Raw genomic sequence first — 15,250 nt, 5'->3', positions numbered from 1 at the left:
TTTTTTTTTTTTTTTTTCTTAAGCACAAGAAAACGAAAAAGAGGCTGTCATGCTGCTCAATGTCTACAAGTCGTCTTCTCGCGAGCCACGAGATAAAGTTGATGTGAGTGGACTTTTTATTTTTGCGGAACGCGGTTTTGCTGCTTCTCTGCTTGTCGACTGACTTTGATGCTGTGTGTCGTTCTTCCCCCAAATAGGTGCTGGCAGCGGAACGGAGAACGGCTGCTGAAAATACCGAACTGCGCGCGCGTTTGAGCGAGTTGGAAAAGCTCACTCAGGGAGGCGATGTGGGAACTGCATTCCGCGTTTCTCGCCAGCAGGTGGAGGAACTGTCCCGTCAGTTGGATTCAAAGAAGCAGGTCGGTCGCGCTGCGTTCAATTGCTTTTTTGGGGGTGGGGGGGTATCTTTGGCTTGATATTTTATGAGGGCTTTGGGTCTCACCTTGCCTCGTTGGTGTTTGATAGGATGAAGACGCTCTAATCGCCGAGATGGACTCAATCGGCCAGTCCTTCCAAGATATGCAAGAGCAGAACTCGCGATTGCTCCAACAGCTCAATGAAAAGGACGATGCCAATTTCCAATTGATGTCTGAGGTGTGGTCTGTGTGTATTGGTAGAATTGGGGAAAAACGGCAAAGTTGTTGCTTGTGCTTACAGCCGGTGTTTTGATCGCCTCTCGATTGAAATTGTACAGCGCTTGAAGGCATCACAATTGCAGCAAATGCTGCGCGATGAGAAAGACATTATCGAGGGCAAAATGGCGGCCATGCAAGCTCAAGTGGAGGCCCAAAACGAGTTGTTGAAAAAGTTTGAGGAGCGCGAACGTGCCATTCATGAACAACTCGTGAGTATTCGGGGTTTGGTGAGCTAGCGTGGGGAACAGGGGTTCTGAATTTCAACCATGGTTTGGTTTCTCGCAGGACGTTGCCGAGAAGGATGGTTTGCTCAAGATTCAACTAATTGAAGGATTCAAGCGCAAGGCCGTCGACCTGAGTGCTGAGGTTCAGCAAAATAACGCCGTGCTCGAGCGGTTGAAAGAGGCTCATGACAAGGTGCGTCTGCTTTCTTTTATGTGATGACGTGTTTGAGTCTGGCTGCCCTTTGCAACTCACCTTTTTTTTTCCTTTTTTTTTTTTTTTTTTTTTTTGCACCGTACCGCATCGTCCAACAGCTCGAAGAGGCACTTCGTGTCAAGACCGAGCAAGCCGAGACGCTCGCCAACAAGGAGCTCAAGCTCGTTGTATGTTTATCGATTCGATTGCACCAAAAATGGGCTGTTGCTGTGCTGCCTTTGCTTTTCTGACTTGCTTGTCTCGCTCACTTTTCTTGAACGTGCAGGATGAGAATAACTACTTGCAAGCCAAAATTGGCAAATCCAAGAAACTGGAGCTCAAAGATAAAACCAAGATATCCGACAAGTCTGAGAGTCAGCAATATCGCGTACGCTGAAGGCTTTGTGCTGTTTGGGAGATCTAGTTGCCTGTCACTCATTTTTTTTTATTTTTTTTTTTTTGGTTTCCTTTGGCACTCTCTGCAGCAACTCATCTTTTGCCCAATCTGCCGCACAAACGTCAAGGACACTGTCATGCTGCGATGCTTCCATTCGTTCTGCAACGAATGCGTACAGAAGCGGTATGACACGCGTCAGCGCGCTTGCCCAACTTGCGCAAAGCAGTTTGGTGCGAATGATTTCCAGCGGTTCTATTTGTAATTCTTTCATGGGCTTGGCCTAGCTGCTGTTTCTTTTCTTTTTTTTCCAATTTTGGTTGAGGTTGTTCAGTCTCTGTGCCAACTTGGATGTATTATTATCACACAATCACTCTTTGGTCGCGTTGAACTTTGCGCAAAAGGCTGGGAGTGAGGTTTAATGACCCTTGTACTTGGGTTCGCGCTTTTCCTTGAAAGCGAGGAGACCTGTGTGAACACGAGCGCGAAATAATGAGACACGAGAACAGCAGGAATCCGTATCAGGGTACGAGATGGAGATACCTTCGAGACGATCCAGCGTAGGAATGACCTTTGCGTAGCACTCTTGTTCCAAAATCATGCCAGCGGCGCTGCAAGTCCAAAAGATGAGTCCAAAAACGTCCATCAATGAAAAGATCTTTATCAAGAACTGAACGGCTTACCGATCTCCCTCCAAGGCATTGTCGACTGCCACTTTGGCAGCCTTGATAGCAACGGGACCTGAGAAAGGCCAGAGTGGCAGCAGCACACAGTAGTTAGCACATGTGTGGAGTTGAGAGAATAAACGCGCGACGCAAATTCCTTTACCTTTGGGAAGAATCTCGCGAGCAATTTCCAGAGCCTTGGCGTAGGCAACACCTTGCACGGCGTGTTGAACCAGACCTGCAGGATGCTCACTGTCAGTACAACGACGATGGTTGCCAGCGAAAGGGCCTGCATGAAAGACCAGAAAACGCATACCGTATTTCTCAGAGGTGGCCGGGTCGAGAACGCGAGCGGTGAAAATGAGCTCTTTCGCACGAGCAACACCGACGACACGAGGAAGGCGTTGCGTGCCACCGGCGCTAGAAGGTCAGTCAACAGATTTTCAAGCGAAACGATGAGATGCAGGCATTTTGCAAAAGTTGACAAAATCTAAAAAAGCAAAGATGGCGCACCCGGGAATAATGGCGAGCTTCGTTTCGGGAAGACCAAGCTTGGCGGTTTCGCCTGCAATAGAAAGCGAATTCATGTGGGTGAGATTGGACTGGCAAAAATATCACTTGCACACACCAAAAAAGCGCCTCACCAGCAACGCGAATGTCGCAGGCCAGAGCCAGCTCCAAGCCGCCGCCAAGAGCGGCGCCGTCAATAGCGGCGATGGTGGGAATGGGGAGTTCCTGCAGCAGCGTCAAACTTGCGCCGTGAGACCTACAGCAACAAAGGCAGTTCCAAATTGCTAACTCACCTCAATGGCAGAGAAGGTGGTTCGCAGGCTGGTGACAAACGCGCCGACTTCTTCGGGAGTCATAGACAAGCGTTCCTGTGTCATCATGGGAGCAAGTGAGAACAAGTTAAATCGATGGAAGAACGTACAAAAACAAACGGTGGACAAACCTTAAGATCGGCACCAGCGCAAAAGACCTTGTCGATACCCGATCGGATGACCAGTACTCGAATATCCTTGCTGTTGCGCAGCGATTCCAGCTCTGTCTGGAAACGAGCCAGCAGTGCGCGGCTCAACGCGTTCCGGCTGGTCGGATTGGCCAAAGTCAACACGGCGACACCTACACACGAAATGTGTCGCCCAACAACAATTCAAAGCACAGGTACATTGTCAGCACATTCGTGTTCAATCCAAGTCAAAAAAAAAAAAAAAATACACGGTCATCGTGGCGCGGCGATTGCAAAAAAAAAAAAAAAAACTGAGACAAAATCTGAGCAATTCGTACCGCTGTCAGCGCCGGTCAAATCCTCGCGAATGAGCGGATTCTAATGTGGTTATTTGGGGAGGGGGGTTTTCCATGACGCATTCATGTTTGTAATGGAGGTGACAAGGACCAATGACACAGAGTGAGTGAGAGCGTGATCATCATCACTGTGGCACGACTGGTTTTTTTTTTTTTTTTTTTTTTTTGGCTCGTTGGCTGTCCAAAGGAGGAGCGCAACCCGTTACCGCAGTGGTGCTCGACATGGATCGCTTCGAAGCAATGGCAGCGGCGTGCTGGTGCTGGGCGATCGCGGCGGCGGCGCGCGGGACGACGATTGGCGACTGGCGAGCTGCAGCAAGCGTGACTGGAAGCAAACGGGTCCACAGTGACATTGTGAAATGGGGAGGAAGACTGAGCCCAAGAGCAAGTAATATAAGTACCAAACTGAGACCGAGGAAACGTCACAAAGTCGTGGAATCGCGGGATTGGATCGAGTGAAAGAATAATGGCTTTTTGAAAGTACAATGTAGCGTAGAAAATACAAGTAAATACAGCGTGAAATATCATAAGTGTTAACGGTCAATGCGCTTGGTCGGAGAGCCTGTACAGGTGTGCGCAGGAGGAATGGTTGTCGACGTGATCAAGTGACGTGCACGAGCGAGGTGTCTTGAAATGCACGAGGACAAACGGCAATGTGGGGTGAAGCACGGCACGGTGAATCTTTGGCTGGCATTCGCAAGCGAGAGGGGTGTTTGTAGCTGCATGTCAAAGACAGAACAAGCTTTCGATGAAGATGGCATGCTCGCAAAACCCAGCAGCTTTCAGATGGTGAGCAATCTACCCTTACATATCGAGCCAAGGAAGTCGCCAGACTCGAGATCAGAAAGTATAAGGGTTTCTTGCCGCTCGTTCAGGGCGGCTTGTGTCGCAACCAGAGATGTATGCAGAGAAGCAGCTCTGAGGTCGACAAGAAAAGCAATTCAAACAATGAATGAGTCATCCTGCCTTTCCATCGCCCGCCCCACCCCCCAACACAGACTGACAAGAAACATACCTCAATTCGCCATCTACAACCGGCTCGGTAGTCCATAGATGGTGCCAGCTCGAGGTGCTGGCTGCATTTTGGTGAAAAGCAAAAGTGGAAAAGGCTGATTTGGTTGTGGTCTCCAATCCAACGTCACTTGCGGCCTGAACATGGCCCAAAACTGCGACGAGATCCCCCTCTCGGCCTAGTTCATTCAAGGAGGAAATGCCGAGGAAAACAGACGACCCAGCAGACGCCAAAGCAGTGGGGGTAGGAAGAGCATGCACAATTGGCATAATCTTCGCATCCAAAGACAGAGCCGTAGTCGGAACAACCCACTCAAGCAGACGGCCGTCCAGTGTAAAAGCAAAAACAGACGCCAGCGTGTCAGAGGAGCCTGAAGGTGCCGAACACCAATGGTAGTGCAGCTTGTCAGCAGTGCTGTCCGCCAAGCGACATCCGACAGGCCAGTGCAATGCCTGCTCGACAGACCTGTGTCGGAAAAAGTAGATCCGGAAGCAGGGGGTCAGGGACACACGCATCGACTTTTCAACGCACAAAAACCTTGTCAACCCAAAGCTTTGGCGACTACCGCGTACTGGAGTTTGGACCCGGTCTGAGTTCGTCGCAGAACAACGGCTGCATGAGATGACCTCGTTTGTAGGAGCAGGACATTGGCGCTGGGGCAGTGGACGCGATCCACTGTTGAGGAATCAACCTGAGGCAAGCTCCACTCTTCGTGCTCGTGCACAGTCGACCCCTTGAGTTCAAACGTTCTGTCAGAGGTGTGGTAAGTCTCGACACTTCACGCAAGTAAACAACGAGTCTGCCGGAATGCTCGACAAACCTGACAACAAGGGAGTTGGCCGAATCCGAGCAACAAACGAGAAGCACATCAGCAGTGTTTTCTGCAAATGCACACGCCACGACGCTATGTGATGCATCGAACGAGATCGTGTGCTCAACTACCAGCTTTCCGGTCTGAGTGTCCACGCCCGCAATGTAAACATGGCGCTTCAAAGCAATCGCGACGTTTGTGACATCTCCGGCGTGCTTTGAGGCCATGGCGAAAGCAATCACGTCGCCTTCCTCCTCCTTATCGTTCGCATGCGATGAACCAACTGCGCCTGCTCGAATGCAGACAAGCAACTCGACTCCGGCCTCTTCGTGCTCTGAGATCTCGACGTGACCACTGACATGGTCGGAAGTTTGCGGCATGCCCTGATGCTGCGAGCGCCGCTGAGTTGAGATGGTGGGTGCAGACATATGTTGCGACTGCGTCATTGGGGCGTCCATGGCCTTCAACACTTGGCTGTCAATCTGCTGCATGGCGAGAATGGCATCCATCGGTGCAAATTGTGAGGCGGACATGGAGCATGGGTCGTCGCGAGTCGGGTCAACAGCAAGAGGCACTGCGGATTGCGCCATGTCCGTCACGTGTGGAACGGTGCTCGTCTGACTGCTGCGCCGAGGCAACTGCGTGGCTGTTGCTGGCGATGCGCGTGTCACGTCCAAGTCCTGTGTTGGTGGATTGACGCCATGAGACGATGAATGAGGTACGACTGCTGTTGCCCCGCCAGGGAGCGTGTGCGTGGAAGGCTTGTCGTGATTGGGCTGAAGCACCTTTCCAGATGCGCTGTCGAGCGAGAACAAGACTGCAGAACCAGAACTACAAGGCTCATCCGAGTCACTCCGGGACCGGGTTTGGGAAGCAACCGCAGCGGCTTGAGCATGACGCTTTGAAGGCAACTCGTTCGTCGCCGTACCTGCCGCGTGGAGAAGAGTTTCCTCGGGGGCTCGATGCAACGGAGATGCGAAGAGCGGTGGTGAAGCCATGGGCTCGACGACTGGTCGATGTTCTTCGATGTTCTGTTGAGGAAGGGGTGAAGTCGAGGACGTAGATGGCTCAAACAGCATTGGAGACGAGAGCAGAATCGGAGACTGGAGTGGAACGGGGTCCACTGGCTCGCGAGGGCTGTGGTAGCTCGGGAAAAGCTCAGGTTGAATGGCCGTTGAGTCTTGAGCAGCACCAACTGGCGCATCAAAACTGGAAAGGAGCGGATGCGTTGGTATGATGGGTGGCGGCGGACGATGACGGAACAGTCTTGCTGATGGCGGCAACGCGGTCACAGCAAGCGGCGGCGTTGAGCGAACAACGCGTCCAGAGTGAGAGGTTTCCATGTTTGCGTCGTCATTCAGAGAGATGGCGGGAGGCTGGACATGGTATCGAGACGCGTTGAGGCGTGGAGGCCTGCCTTTCTGCGGAGGGATTAACTGGCGTGTTGTGTCGGCGGGCAAACCAGTCGAGGTCGAAACTTGGTCCATCAGTGGAACCTGGTCCAACTGCATCGCTTGTGGGAGAAACGGCTGAGAGGGGTTGGAGGTGCCATCAGGCGAAACGACAACCGCAGCGGTTGCTACCATGGACGATACACTGGGAGACAACATTTGAGTAGGCTGAGTGACGGGGCCTGAAAACAACGGGAAGACCGAAACAAATCGAGAAAGGGGTTTGTGAGCACCGTTGTTGCGGCCCATGTCGTGAAATGGCTGTGATTGGAGCTCACTAGGAGTGGCGTCTAATTCGAGCACCTCGCCATCAGCCTGCTGTGGCAGTGGGGCGGCGGTGAGCTCTTGCGAGGGAGCTATTGACTGCGTCACAATAGCATCATTCATATCCACGAGCATGTTCGCTGGCGCTAGTAGTGGTGGTGCTCGTGGTGGTGGTGGTGGTAGTGGTGGTGGTGGGGGTAGGGGCTGAGGCTGCTCGACTGCGACAATCCCGCAGGCTGATGGAGGGGAAGATGGCTGTCGCGCAAACAGCAGCAGGGAAGCCCTTGGGTGAGAACTATCAACACCAGCTTCGTTACTTTGTGTGTAAATTGATGCAAGCGAAGTGTCCAGCGCAGCCGCCACAGATGTAGATACAGGAGGAGCCGGACGAAGCAATAATGGCTGACTTGGGAGTGCCTTGCTCGATTCGCCGGGCTTGGGTGCTCCAAAGAGTTCTCGGAGTTTGGCCAGTTTGAATCTTCCGAATTCGGGATCGGGCAAGACAAAGTCATTGACTGCTGCGTCCCATTGCGCCAACCACGGTGGAAAGATGGGTTGTTGTTGTTGTTGTTGTTGCCGGTGTGTAGCGGGATTCAAATCGGCCGCGGTTTGTTCTCGGCTGGTCATGCAGACCTGACTCGCCGCGAGTGTGGCAGCGCTGCGATGAGAGTTGTTTGCTGAAACGGTGCAATTTTCGTCTGTTGCGATGGATTGCGAGTAGGTTCGCTTCGAGGCGAGTGATGCTTGACGCGGTTGCGGGGCTGGGAGCTCGTGTTGCGAGGTCGGAGAGCTCGAGCTTTGCACATGCAAAGTGCCAGAAGCGGGTGGCCGAGTTGCGGTTCGATCTTGGGTCTCGGGTTCCACTTGCATGGCCATGACTGTCGGTTGTTGGCTGCTGTTGGCGGGAAGCGCGGGATTTGGCGCCAAATCGTACTGCCTCCCTGCCGCTGCAGACGCGCTGATTTTGTTCTTGAGGCGCTGGTTGCGCCGGAGCAGGTACTCCTTGTATGTCTGGATGTCGTTAAACCCCTTTGGGATGGACAGCGATGCTTGGGCTGCCTGCTGCTGCTGCTGCGGTGCTTGGGGAGCCGCTGTTTCACTTGCAACCACTTGGCTTGCTTGAGCTCTGACAACGGCGTCCTGCGCCAAACTACTATTACCATTGCTACTCGCTGGCATCGCTGTGCTCATATCCGCAGTCATCACCGAGTGCTCGGTTGAGGCAGAGTCGTCCTTTCTGTGGTGATGATGATGATGATGATGTCTGGAGCGGGTCGGGCTTGCACGCGCTGGGCCTCCATCAGTGTCGCAGTGCTGCTGCTGCTGCTGCTGCTGCTGCATCGTCGTTATTGTCGCAGGCGCTGCACTGTCGGATGCGTCGTCTTCATTGGCTGTGACTGTGACTCGGACGGATGATGATGATGATGATGATGATGATGGTAATGGTGACGACGGGCGACGGCGCCTTGCTGCTTGCTTGCCGCGCTCTGTTGAGATTGGTTTCGCAGGGTCGACCTGGAGGCCTTCTTCGCTTGGTGGCTCTGAGTGAGATGGATGATCTAGTTCGACGACAGGCAACACGACTGCTGCTGTCGCAGTGGCTGTTGCTGTTGGTGCGGATGCTCGTGGCGGCCGCTTGCGTCGCGGGGCCATTGCTGCAATGAAAAATCGCGCGGGAACAACGAATATCAAAAGAAATGAGACTGAGACGCTCAGAAATTAAATTGATGGGGGAGGGGTGTTGAAAATGGAGCCCAGAAAGGCTTTTGTGGTTTGGTCGCACAAACAACCAACAATGAGCAAAGAGCATTTGCAAAGCCAAGAGATGGAATCAGATGCAACAAATTGTAGAAGAGGAAGCACAACAAACACGACATGTCAAACAAAGTCAAGCAACACGAACGCACAACGTCAAAAAAGAAGGACACATGAAACACTCAAACAAAACAGCAAACAAACACGTTCACGGAACAAACGTTGAAAGTATCCTGGAGAGACGAGGTCGAGAGACGAGGTCGGGATCGCTTTGTGATCACTGTCGGTCGACATATCCGACATAAAGCGATTCAAATAGCAACTCGTGGGCAAACGTGCTGGGTTGAACTTGAACTTGCCAACCCTCGCGCATTTGTCGGACGATGGGATGACTCGCTGACCCGATTGTCGCAAGTGCAAGGTTCCGATTGACGAAAGTCGGGTGCACAGCACATTCGTACTGAACAGCACCTTTTTCATCTCGGACAGTCAAATCGAAAGCACAGTCACCGATGTTATTGGGACGCTTCCAGTCACGAAGCACTTGAATTGCTTTCACACTTAAATCTCCTTGAGGCAGTCTGACTTTGAGAGAACTGGGTCTCTCGTCAGACCACAATCGATTGGTATTCTGCACGCCTTGCCAGTAATGCGCCTTGTCCATAATGAGCTCGGCAATCTCGGTTGGTAGCGCTGGAAGAGATGGGGGCTGGTTCTGCAGCTCCAACCCGCTGGTCAGCATGCCGAGCACTTCTTGGATGTCTTCAGCACTCGCCAATCGTGGAAGTAAGGAAAACGCAAGAGGGTTGATCTGATCGCCAATTCTGGGAGCGAGGCATGATCAGTCAGTGGCCACTCCATCGGTGGGAGGAACATTGTCTGAGCATCAACAGCTGTGATTGGCAAGAACAAGCTTACTCTAGCCGAAAGTTGCGTTTGTCTTGGCATGCCTTATCGATCGCTTGAGAACCAAAAATGCCAATGCAATTATAGTGAAGGCTGTCAGAACATTGGGTGAGCAGGTTAACGACGTAGCAATGACCCAGGCTCAATGCGCGAGACGAGCAACGCGCACCGTAACGTACAAGAGCAAAGTCATCCTCTTGTCTACTTTGAGTGCCTCAGCAATCGCCTGCGCTCCAGCATCGCCGATCTGGTTGTAACTCAGCCTGTCCTCCATCCATGAGAATTCTGAATGCGGTCTGATGAATCACCCACTCACGGTATCAGTACAAGTACTCGTAAGATAACTCACTTGAGCCAAGTCAATGTAGTGTTCGCTCTGAGTGCCTCTGCAATTGCCTGCGCACCCTCATCGCCAATCTGATTGCTCCACAAACTGTATATTCCTTGCATCAGTGAGCATTCTGAACGCCCTCCGCTGGACGACTCGCTCGTGGATGCTTCAGTAACAGTGAGATGCCTTACTCGAGCTGGGTCAGCGTCGTGTTCACTTTGAGTGCCACAGCAATCGCCTGTGCTCCAGCATTGCCAATCCGATTCCCATCCAATCTGTCAACCCAGTCAGCTCGTCAGTAACACAATGTGATGTTCCAATCAACTCGGGCTTTTCCCTTGCTTGAGCTCTCCATCCGCGTTCTTGACTTGGTCATACAACTCGCGCTGTCTCTCCGTCATACTACGAAGCTCCATGGTTGACCTATCATTCCGAGCAAGCGAAACAAAAGATGGAGTGAATGCAAGCCCTTGTTTTTGGTATCCACCCCCCGGACCGGACCCTGATCACTTCCTCAACCCAATTCCCACTCTCTTTCTTTCGCATCATCCCTTTTCAAACAGGAGTGAACAGCGTCGGACTGAGACTGATGGCGGCGGGATGAACGAAGGCAGAAGTGTCCAGCATTTCCCGATGCCTTTCCTTCCAAGCAACGCTCCTCAGACTCGCCCCCTCGACCGTCAAGCACAGCGTCCAAGCACACGGGTCTGACGAGGCCATCAACAACCGGGGGGGGGGGGCTTCAACGCACAGCAACTCTCAAACGAACCTCAGAACACAAATACATTTTAGACTGAGACAAGCGCTCAAAATGTCGTCACTCGTTCACTCAGTCACACGTTGATAATTTCGCAACTGCATGCAGTGAGCTTCTACTTTGAATCACTGCTGATATCTCAGTCACTGTGAGAACGACGAACGCTTTCATGTACAATAAAAACCCAGTCATTTTCTTTTTTCTTGTTTCTTTTTTTTTTTTTTTTTTTTTTTCCCCGTTCGTTCCCCAATGAGCAGCAGCCGTCACTCGGCCCACCTGTCTGACTCCCACGAAACACACCACTCTCATCCCCACAGCAGCAACAGCAACAACGGCCTTAGCACGACGACGACGACGACGACGACGCATCAGCATCCACACCAGCCGCCGCTGCTCACGTCTTCATCTGCTTCCTCTGCTCATCCCAGCCAGGGCGCCCTTCTGCCGTCCGCCAACCTCCTCACCACTGCAGCCGCCGCAGCGAACGCCCACCTGACATCCCACGGCGCGAGCAGCACCAGCACCAGCACCAGCACCAGCAACATCAGCAACGCGCCAGCTGCTTCAGCAATGAGCGAGCATCGCACCGTCGCTCGCCAGGCCTCGGCGCCGCTTGCTCCGAATTCGACCAGCTTTGCAGAGCTGCACCACGGACAGCATCATGCCGGCCACGCATCGCACCCGTCGACGCCGCAGCAGAGCGCCCAGCAGCAGCGTCACCGCTCTGGATCTACGTCCTTGAGCGAGCATCTCGCGCCTTCGTACGCCTCATCGTCATCATCGCCCGCGACCACGACCGCCGCCGCCGCCTCGCCATCGTCCTTGTCGACGCTGACCCTCACTGGCGGCGGCGGCGGCGGCGGTGGTGGTGCTGCTGGATCGTCGTCCTCGTCGTCCGCCTCGTCCTCAACCACTGTTGCTGCTGCTGCTGCTGCCGTCGTCCCATCCACGCCTGGCGGGACGCCCATCCCAAAGCCCGCGTTTGCCGGGTCGCTGCGGTGCAAGACGTCCAACACGTTCTCTGCGTGGCGACCGCGGTACTTTGTGCTGGACGGCAACGAGCTCCGCTGCCTCGCTGGCAAGGGCGACCTCTCGTGCTCGTACATTCTGTACCTCCCTGGTGCTGAGCTCGCTGGCAATCCACAAAAGCTCCAGATTGACATTCGCCTGCCGTCCAAGCTCCACGCCAGCAGATACTCGCTCAGGGCCAGCACAACCTCAGAGTACGAGGCGTGGCAGTCCGCCCTGCGCACCGCCAAGAGCTGGGTCCCGCAAGGCGGCCCCGCGGCGGCAGGCACTCGCAAGTCGATTGAAGGTACGTGTATTGAATTTGAATTGGAACCCACAAAAAAAAAAAAAAAAAAAACCGGAAAACAACCGCAAAACAACCGGAAAAAAAAAAAAGGAGGATCAAGATCGAAAAAACACACATGTTGACATTTTCGATCAGAAAAACAAACTCATGACATGGTTACAAAAAATGAAGAGGGAGAGAGAGCGCGAGAGAACGAAGGAAATGCGAACCAAAAAAGGGTCGAAAAGTGGTTACTGACAGTGTGAATCGGGCGGAAGTGACTCAACAGGTTGGATCAGAGTCGGATTCGGAAACAAAAAACAGACATGGTTTCAAAAATGAAGAAGGAGGGAGGAAGACGTCGTGGGGGGGGGGGAGAGAGAGCAAAACGAAAGACGGCAGAATCTGCTGTTTTCAAGCGGTATCCTGACAACCAGGCCCGAATGACTCACTCATGGTTGGAACATATAAATTGCAATCACAACAGTGTTCAACACACAGAGCATGGACGAGGCCGCCAGCTCGATTGGCGTCGAGGTAGGTGACAATGGCGGTGAAGCAGATCAAACTGCAGTCGTCGTTGCGCCACACAGCCACAAGCGCCGTCCAGCGACATTTGAAGAGGTATGTCGAGTTTGCCTCAAGGAGATGGGGGGGGGGGAAATGATGTCTTTCGGAGCGGGCTTCCGTTTGAGCGATCGATCTTGAATTTCAACATTTTCCCTCTTGGCTCTCTCTCTCTCTCTCTCTCCCTCTCCCTACCTTCCTCACTCCTCTACAGCTTGAATCAAAGCAAATGGGCCTCAGTGCTTCGCGTGAAGACTTTTTGTCACGCCTCAAGAACATGGTGGAGGCTCTGGACGTCAGTGAAGTGCCTGGAACCAACCTGCCCGTGCCCGATGGCCGCGCATTGACTCGTGACGGCACCGTGCGCGAGAAAAAGTCGCGCGGGGATCGCGATGCGGCAGTGGCTGCAGCAGCGGCCAGCAGCGCCGTGTTTGCTCTGCGATCGTCCGTTCACCGCCTGCAGTCGTCGGCCATGGAGATGCTCTCCCTCTACGCCGACTACAACCTCCTGGTCGAGACAAACGCCTTGTATTGGAAGGGGGCGTATGACAAGGAGCAGGTCAAGCTGAATGGCCTGGAAAAGTCTCTGGCCAACCTGGCACGCCAGCACGCTGCGCTCGAGCGTCAAACTTCTCGCGTCTGCTCTTCGGGACTGCCGTTGGACGACATTCCTTCCGACGAAGAGGAAGACGAGTTTGAGGAGCTCGACGGCAACAATGACGACGCCGAGCTCCCGCAGGGCGTTGTTGACTCTGACTCGGACTCTGGTTCGGACGACGAGTTTTTCGATGCCGTGGAAAGCGCCACCTCGCGTTCTTCAGCCGCAATGGGAACCGCGCCAGGTACCCCAACCACACAGGGATCCTCGTCCATCCCCACCAAGGCTTCACGTGGAAACACCATTTCCCTCTTCCCATCCGGCAGCCATCTTGCGAGCGGCACCCCGACTGCGGGCTCGCCAACCGTCGCGGCTGCCGCTGCCGCTGCTGCGCCCATTACTGCTGCATCTGCGCACAACACTGCCCTCGTTCGACCAGCGGCCGCGCACGTCCCTTCCATGAACACGGCGAACGGCAGCGCTGATTTCGCCACGACAGCCCCGCACCACTCGCACAAGGCTGACGGCAATCAGCTTGCCATCCGAGCTCACACGGGTGGCACGGGCTTGCGGCCATGGCGACACTCGCTTCCCGCGTTCAAGTCGGAAAAGAAGCTCAATATTTGGAAGCTCATCAAGGACGCGATCGGAAAGGACTTTTCGAAAATCTCCATGCCCGTCATTCTGAACGAGCCGCTTTCTGCCCTCCAGCGCTTCGCCGAGGACATTGAGTATTCGTATCTCCTTGACATGGCTGCTTCCAAGCCCACGTCGTTGGAGCGCCTGCTCTATGTGGCGGCCTTCTCCATCTCGTCGTACGCATCCACGCTCAACCGCACGGGCAAACCCTTCAACCCGCTGCTTGGCGAGACGTACGAGTTTTACGACGCCAATTCGCAAGTCATGCTCCACGCAGAGCAAGTCTCCCACCACCCGCCAGTGTCCGCTTTCCACGCCTCCGGCACTGGCTGGACATGGTGGAAGGAAGTTGCCTACTCGAGCAAGTTCACTGGCAAGGACATGGAGGTGACGCCCGTTGGTTTCAGCCACGCCGCCTTCCCCGCCCATCCGGCCGATCACTATACCTGGCGCAAGATGACCACCTCTGTGCACAATTTGATTGTTGGCAAGCTTTGGATTGAGAATGTAAGCGCGAAGCGCTTTGTTGTTTTGCAGGGCGTTTTCTTTTGTTCCCTCGGGAACTGTGTTTGTACCTCTCCCCTGTTGTTTGTCTCGTTTGCTCATTTTTTTTTGCTCTCTCCCTCCGTCGATGCGCACAGTTCGGAGAAGACACAATGGTCAACCACGGCACTGGAGACAAGTGCACCATCAAGCTCGAAAAGTATCGCTATTTCGGCAAGAGCGAGATTGGTCGGGTCACAGCCCGCGTCCTGGACGCCTCTGGGCGAGAGCACTTCCGCATCCAAGGAAACTACGACGAGTCCATCCAGTTTGTCAAGGTTGACGCCGACGGTGCCAACTTGACCTGGGAGCAGCTGACTGCTCGGTCGGCCCCCACGACCCTTTACACTCGCTACCCGCATCCTGACTACTATGACCAGTTCTACAACTTTACGAACTTTGCCATCACCCTGAACGATGTGGACGAGCACCTGGCGTCCCGTGTGTGCCCGACCGACTCGCGTCTTCGCCCCGACCAGCGTCTGCTTGAAAACGGCGACATGGACGGCGCACAGGCCGAAAAGACACGACTCGAAGAGAAGCAGCGCTCCGTTCGCCGACAGCGCGAAGCCAAGTCCACGCATCACGTTGCCCGGTGGTTTGAGTCCAAATTTGATCCTCATGTCAAGTTGGACACTTGGACATACCTGGGCGGGTACACGGAGGCGCGTGACGCCGGTCGCTGGGAGAACGTGCCTGATTTGTACTAGTTTCGTATTTTTTCTTTTTTGGAATCGAGACTGCTTGCATGATGATGTTGTTTTTCTTTGCGTGTTTTTTTGCCCCCCCCCTTTTTTCCCCCTCTTTTGTTCTTTTGCAAATCATTGTTTTGTTACTCGTTGTCTAAACAATACGCTGTGTTCTCGGTCTGCAAAATTGTCGATAAGGCTTCTTGTGGAGTATCGG

At 53.7% G+C, this 15,250-nt stretch overlaps 5 protein-coding genes across 6 annotated transcripts; 2 read left to right on the top strand and 3 right to left on the bottom strand.

Moving 5' to 3' along the window:
• Positions 1-49: 49 nt before the first annotated feature.
• Positions 50-1,711, top strand: CAOG_07393 (ring finger protein 20; the record flags this gene model as incomplete). The annotated part of the gene is made up of 8 exons (XM_004343202.2): positions 50-103; positions 198-359; positions 466-594; positions 695-844; positions 921-1,052; positions 1,172-1,240; positions 1,339-1,440; positions 1,538-1,711. The coding sequence occupies 8 exons, from the start codon at positions 50-52 to the stop codon at positions 1,709-1,711; spliced, it is 972 nt and encodes a 323-aa protein (XP_004343252.2).
• Positions 1,682-3,781, bottom strand: CAOG_07392 (methylglutaconyl-CoA hydratase). The gene is made up of 11 exons (XM_004343201.2): positions 3,623-3,781; positions 3,399-3,438; positions 3,064-3,233; positions 2,915-2,989; positions 2,756-2,846; positions 2,625-2,676; positions 2,428-2,531; positions 2,275-2,349; positions 2,130-2,187; positions 1,990-2,057; positions 1,682-1,914 (listed from the first exon to the last, which is right to left on the bottom strand). The coding sequence occupies exons 1-11, from the start codon at positions 3,767-3,769 to the stop codon at positions 1,865-1,867; spliced, it is 930 nt and encodes a 309-aa protein (XP_004343251.1). The 5' UTR covers positions 3,770-3,781; the 3' UTR covers positions 1,682-1,864.
• Positions 3,782-3,872: 91 nt separating this feature from the next.
• CAOG_07391 lies at positions 3,873-8,646 on the bottom strand (the record flags this gene model as incomplete). 2 transcript variants are annotated; one of them, XM_011272482.1, is made up of 6 exons in its annotated part: positions 3,873-4,135; positions 4,225-4,334; positions 4,432-4,893; positions 5,001-5,177; positions 5,249-6,872; positions 6,969-8,607. In XM_011272482.1, the coding sequence occupies 6 exons, from the start codon at positions 8,605-8,607 to the stop codon at positions 3,957-3,959; spliced, it is 4,191 nt and encodes a 1,396-aa protein (XP_011270784.1). In that variant the 3' UTR covers positions 3,873-3,956. The 2 variants fall into 2 exon arrangements, with proteins under 2 accessions (XP_011270784.1, XP_004343250.2); XM_004343200.2 differs by having other exon boundaries at positions 5,249-8,646.
• Positions 8,647-8,986: 340 nt separating this feature from the next.
• Positions 8,987-10,362, bottom strand: CAOG_09082 (hypothetical protein; the record flags this gene model as incomplete). The annotated part of the gene is made up of 6 exons (XM_011272513.1): positions 8,987-9,533; positions 9,628-9,708; positions 9,795-9,878; positions 9,965-10,048; positions 10,138-10,221; positions 10,325-10,362. 6 exons carry the CDS (start codon positions 10,360-10,362, stop codon positions 8,987-8,989), a joined length of 918 nt encoding a protein of 305 aa, XP_011270815.1.
• Positions 10,363-10,858: 496 nt separating this feature from the next.
• On the top strand, positions 10,859-15,218 carry CAOG_07390 (oxysterol-binding protein 1). Its single transcript, XM_004343199.2, has 4 exons — positions 10,859-12,018; positions 12,485-12,621; positions 12,779-14,308; positions 14,443-15,218. Exons 1-4 carry the CDS (start codon positions 10,953-10,955, stop codon positions 15,052-15,054), a joined length of 3,345 nt encoding a protein of 1,114 aa, XP_004343249.2. The 5' UTR covers positions 10,859-10,952; the 3' UTR covers positions 15,055-15,218.
• Positions 15,219-15,250: the final 32 nt, after the last annotated feature.

Source organism: Capsaspora owczarzaki, assembly GCF_000151315.2.
Source record: "Capsaspora owczarzaki ATCC 30864 unplaced genomic scaffold supercont2.15, whole genome shotgun sequence".
Classification (NCBI taxonomy): domain Eukaryota; class Filasterea; order Ministeriida; family Capsasporidae; genus Capsaspora; species Capsaspora owczarzaki.
This window is presented reverse-complemented; position numbering and strand designations above follow the sequence as displayed.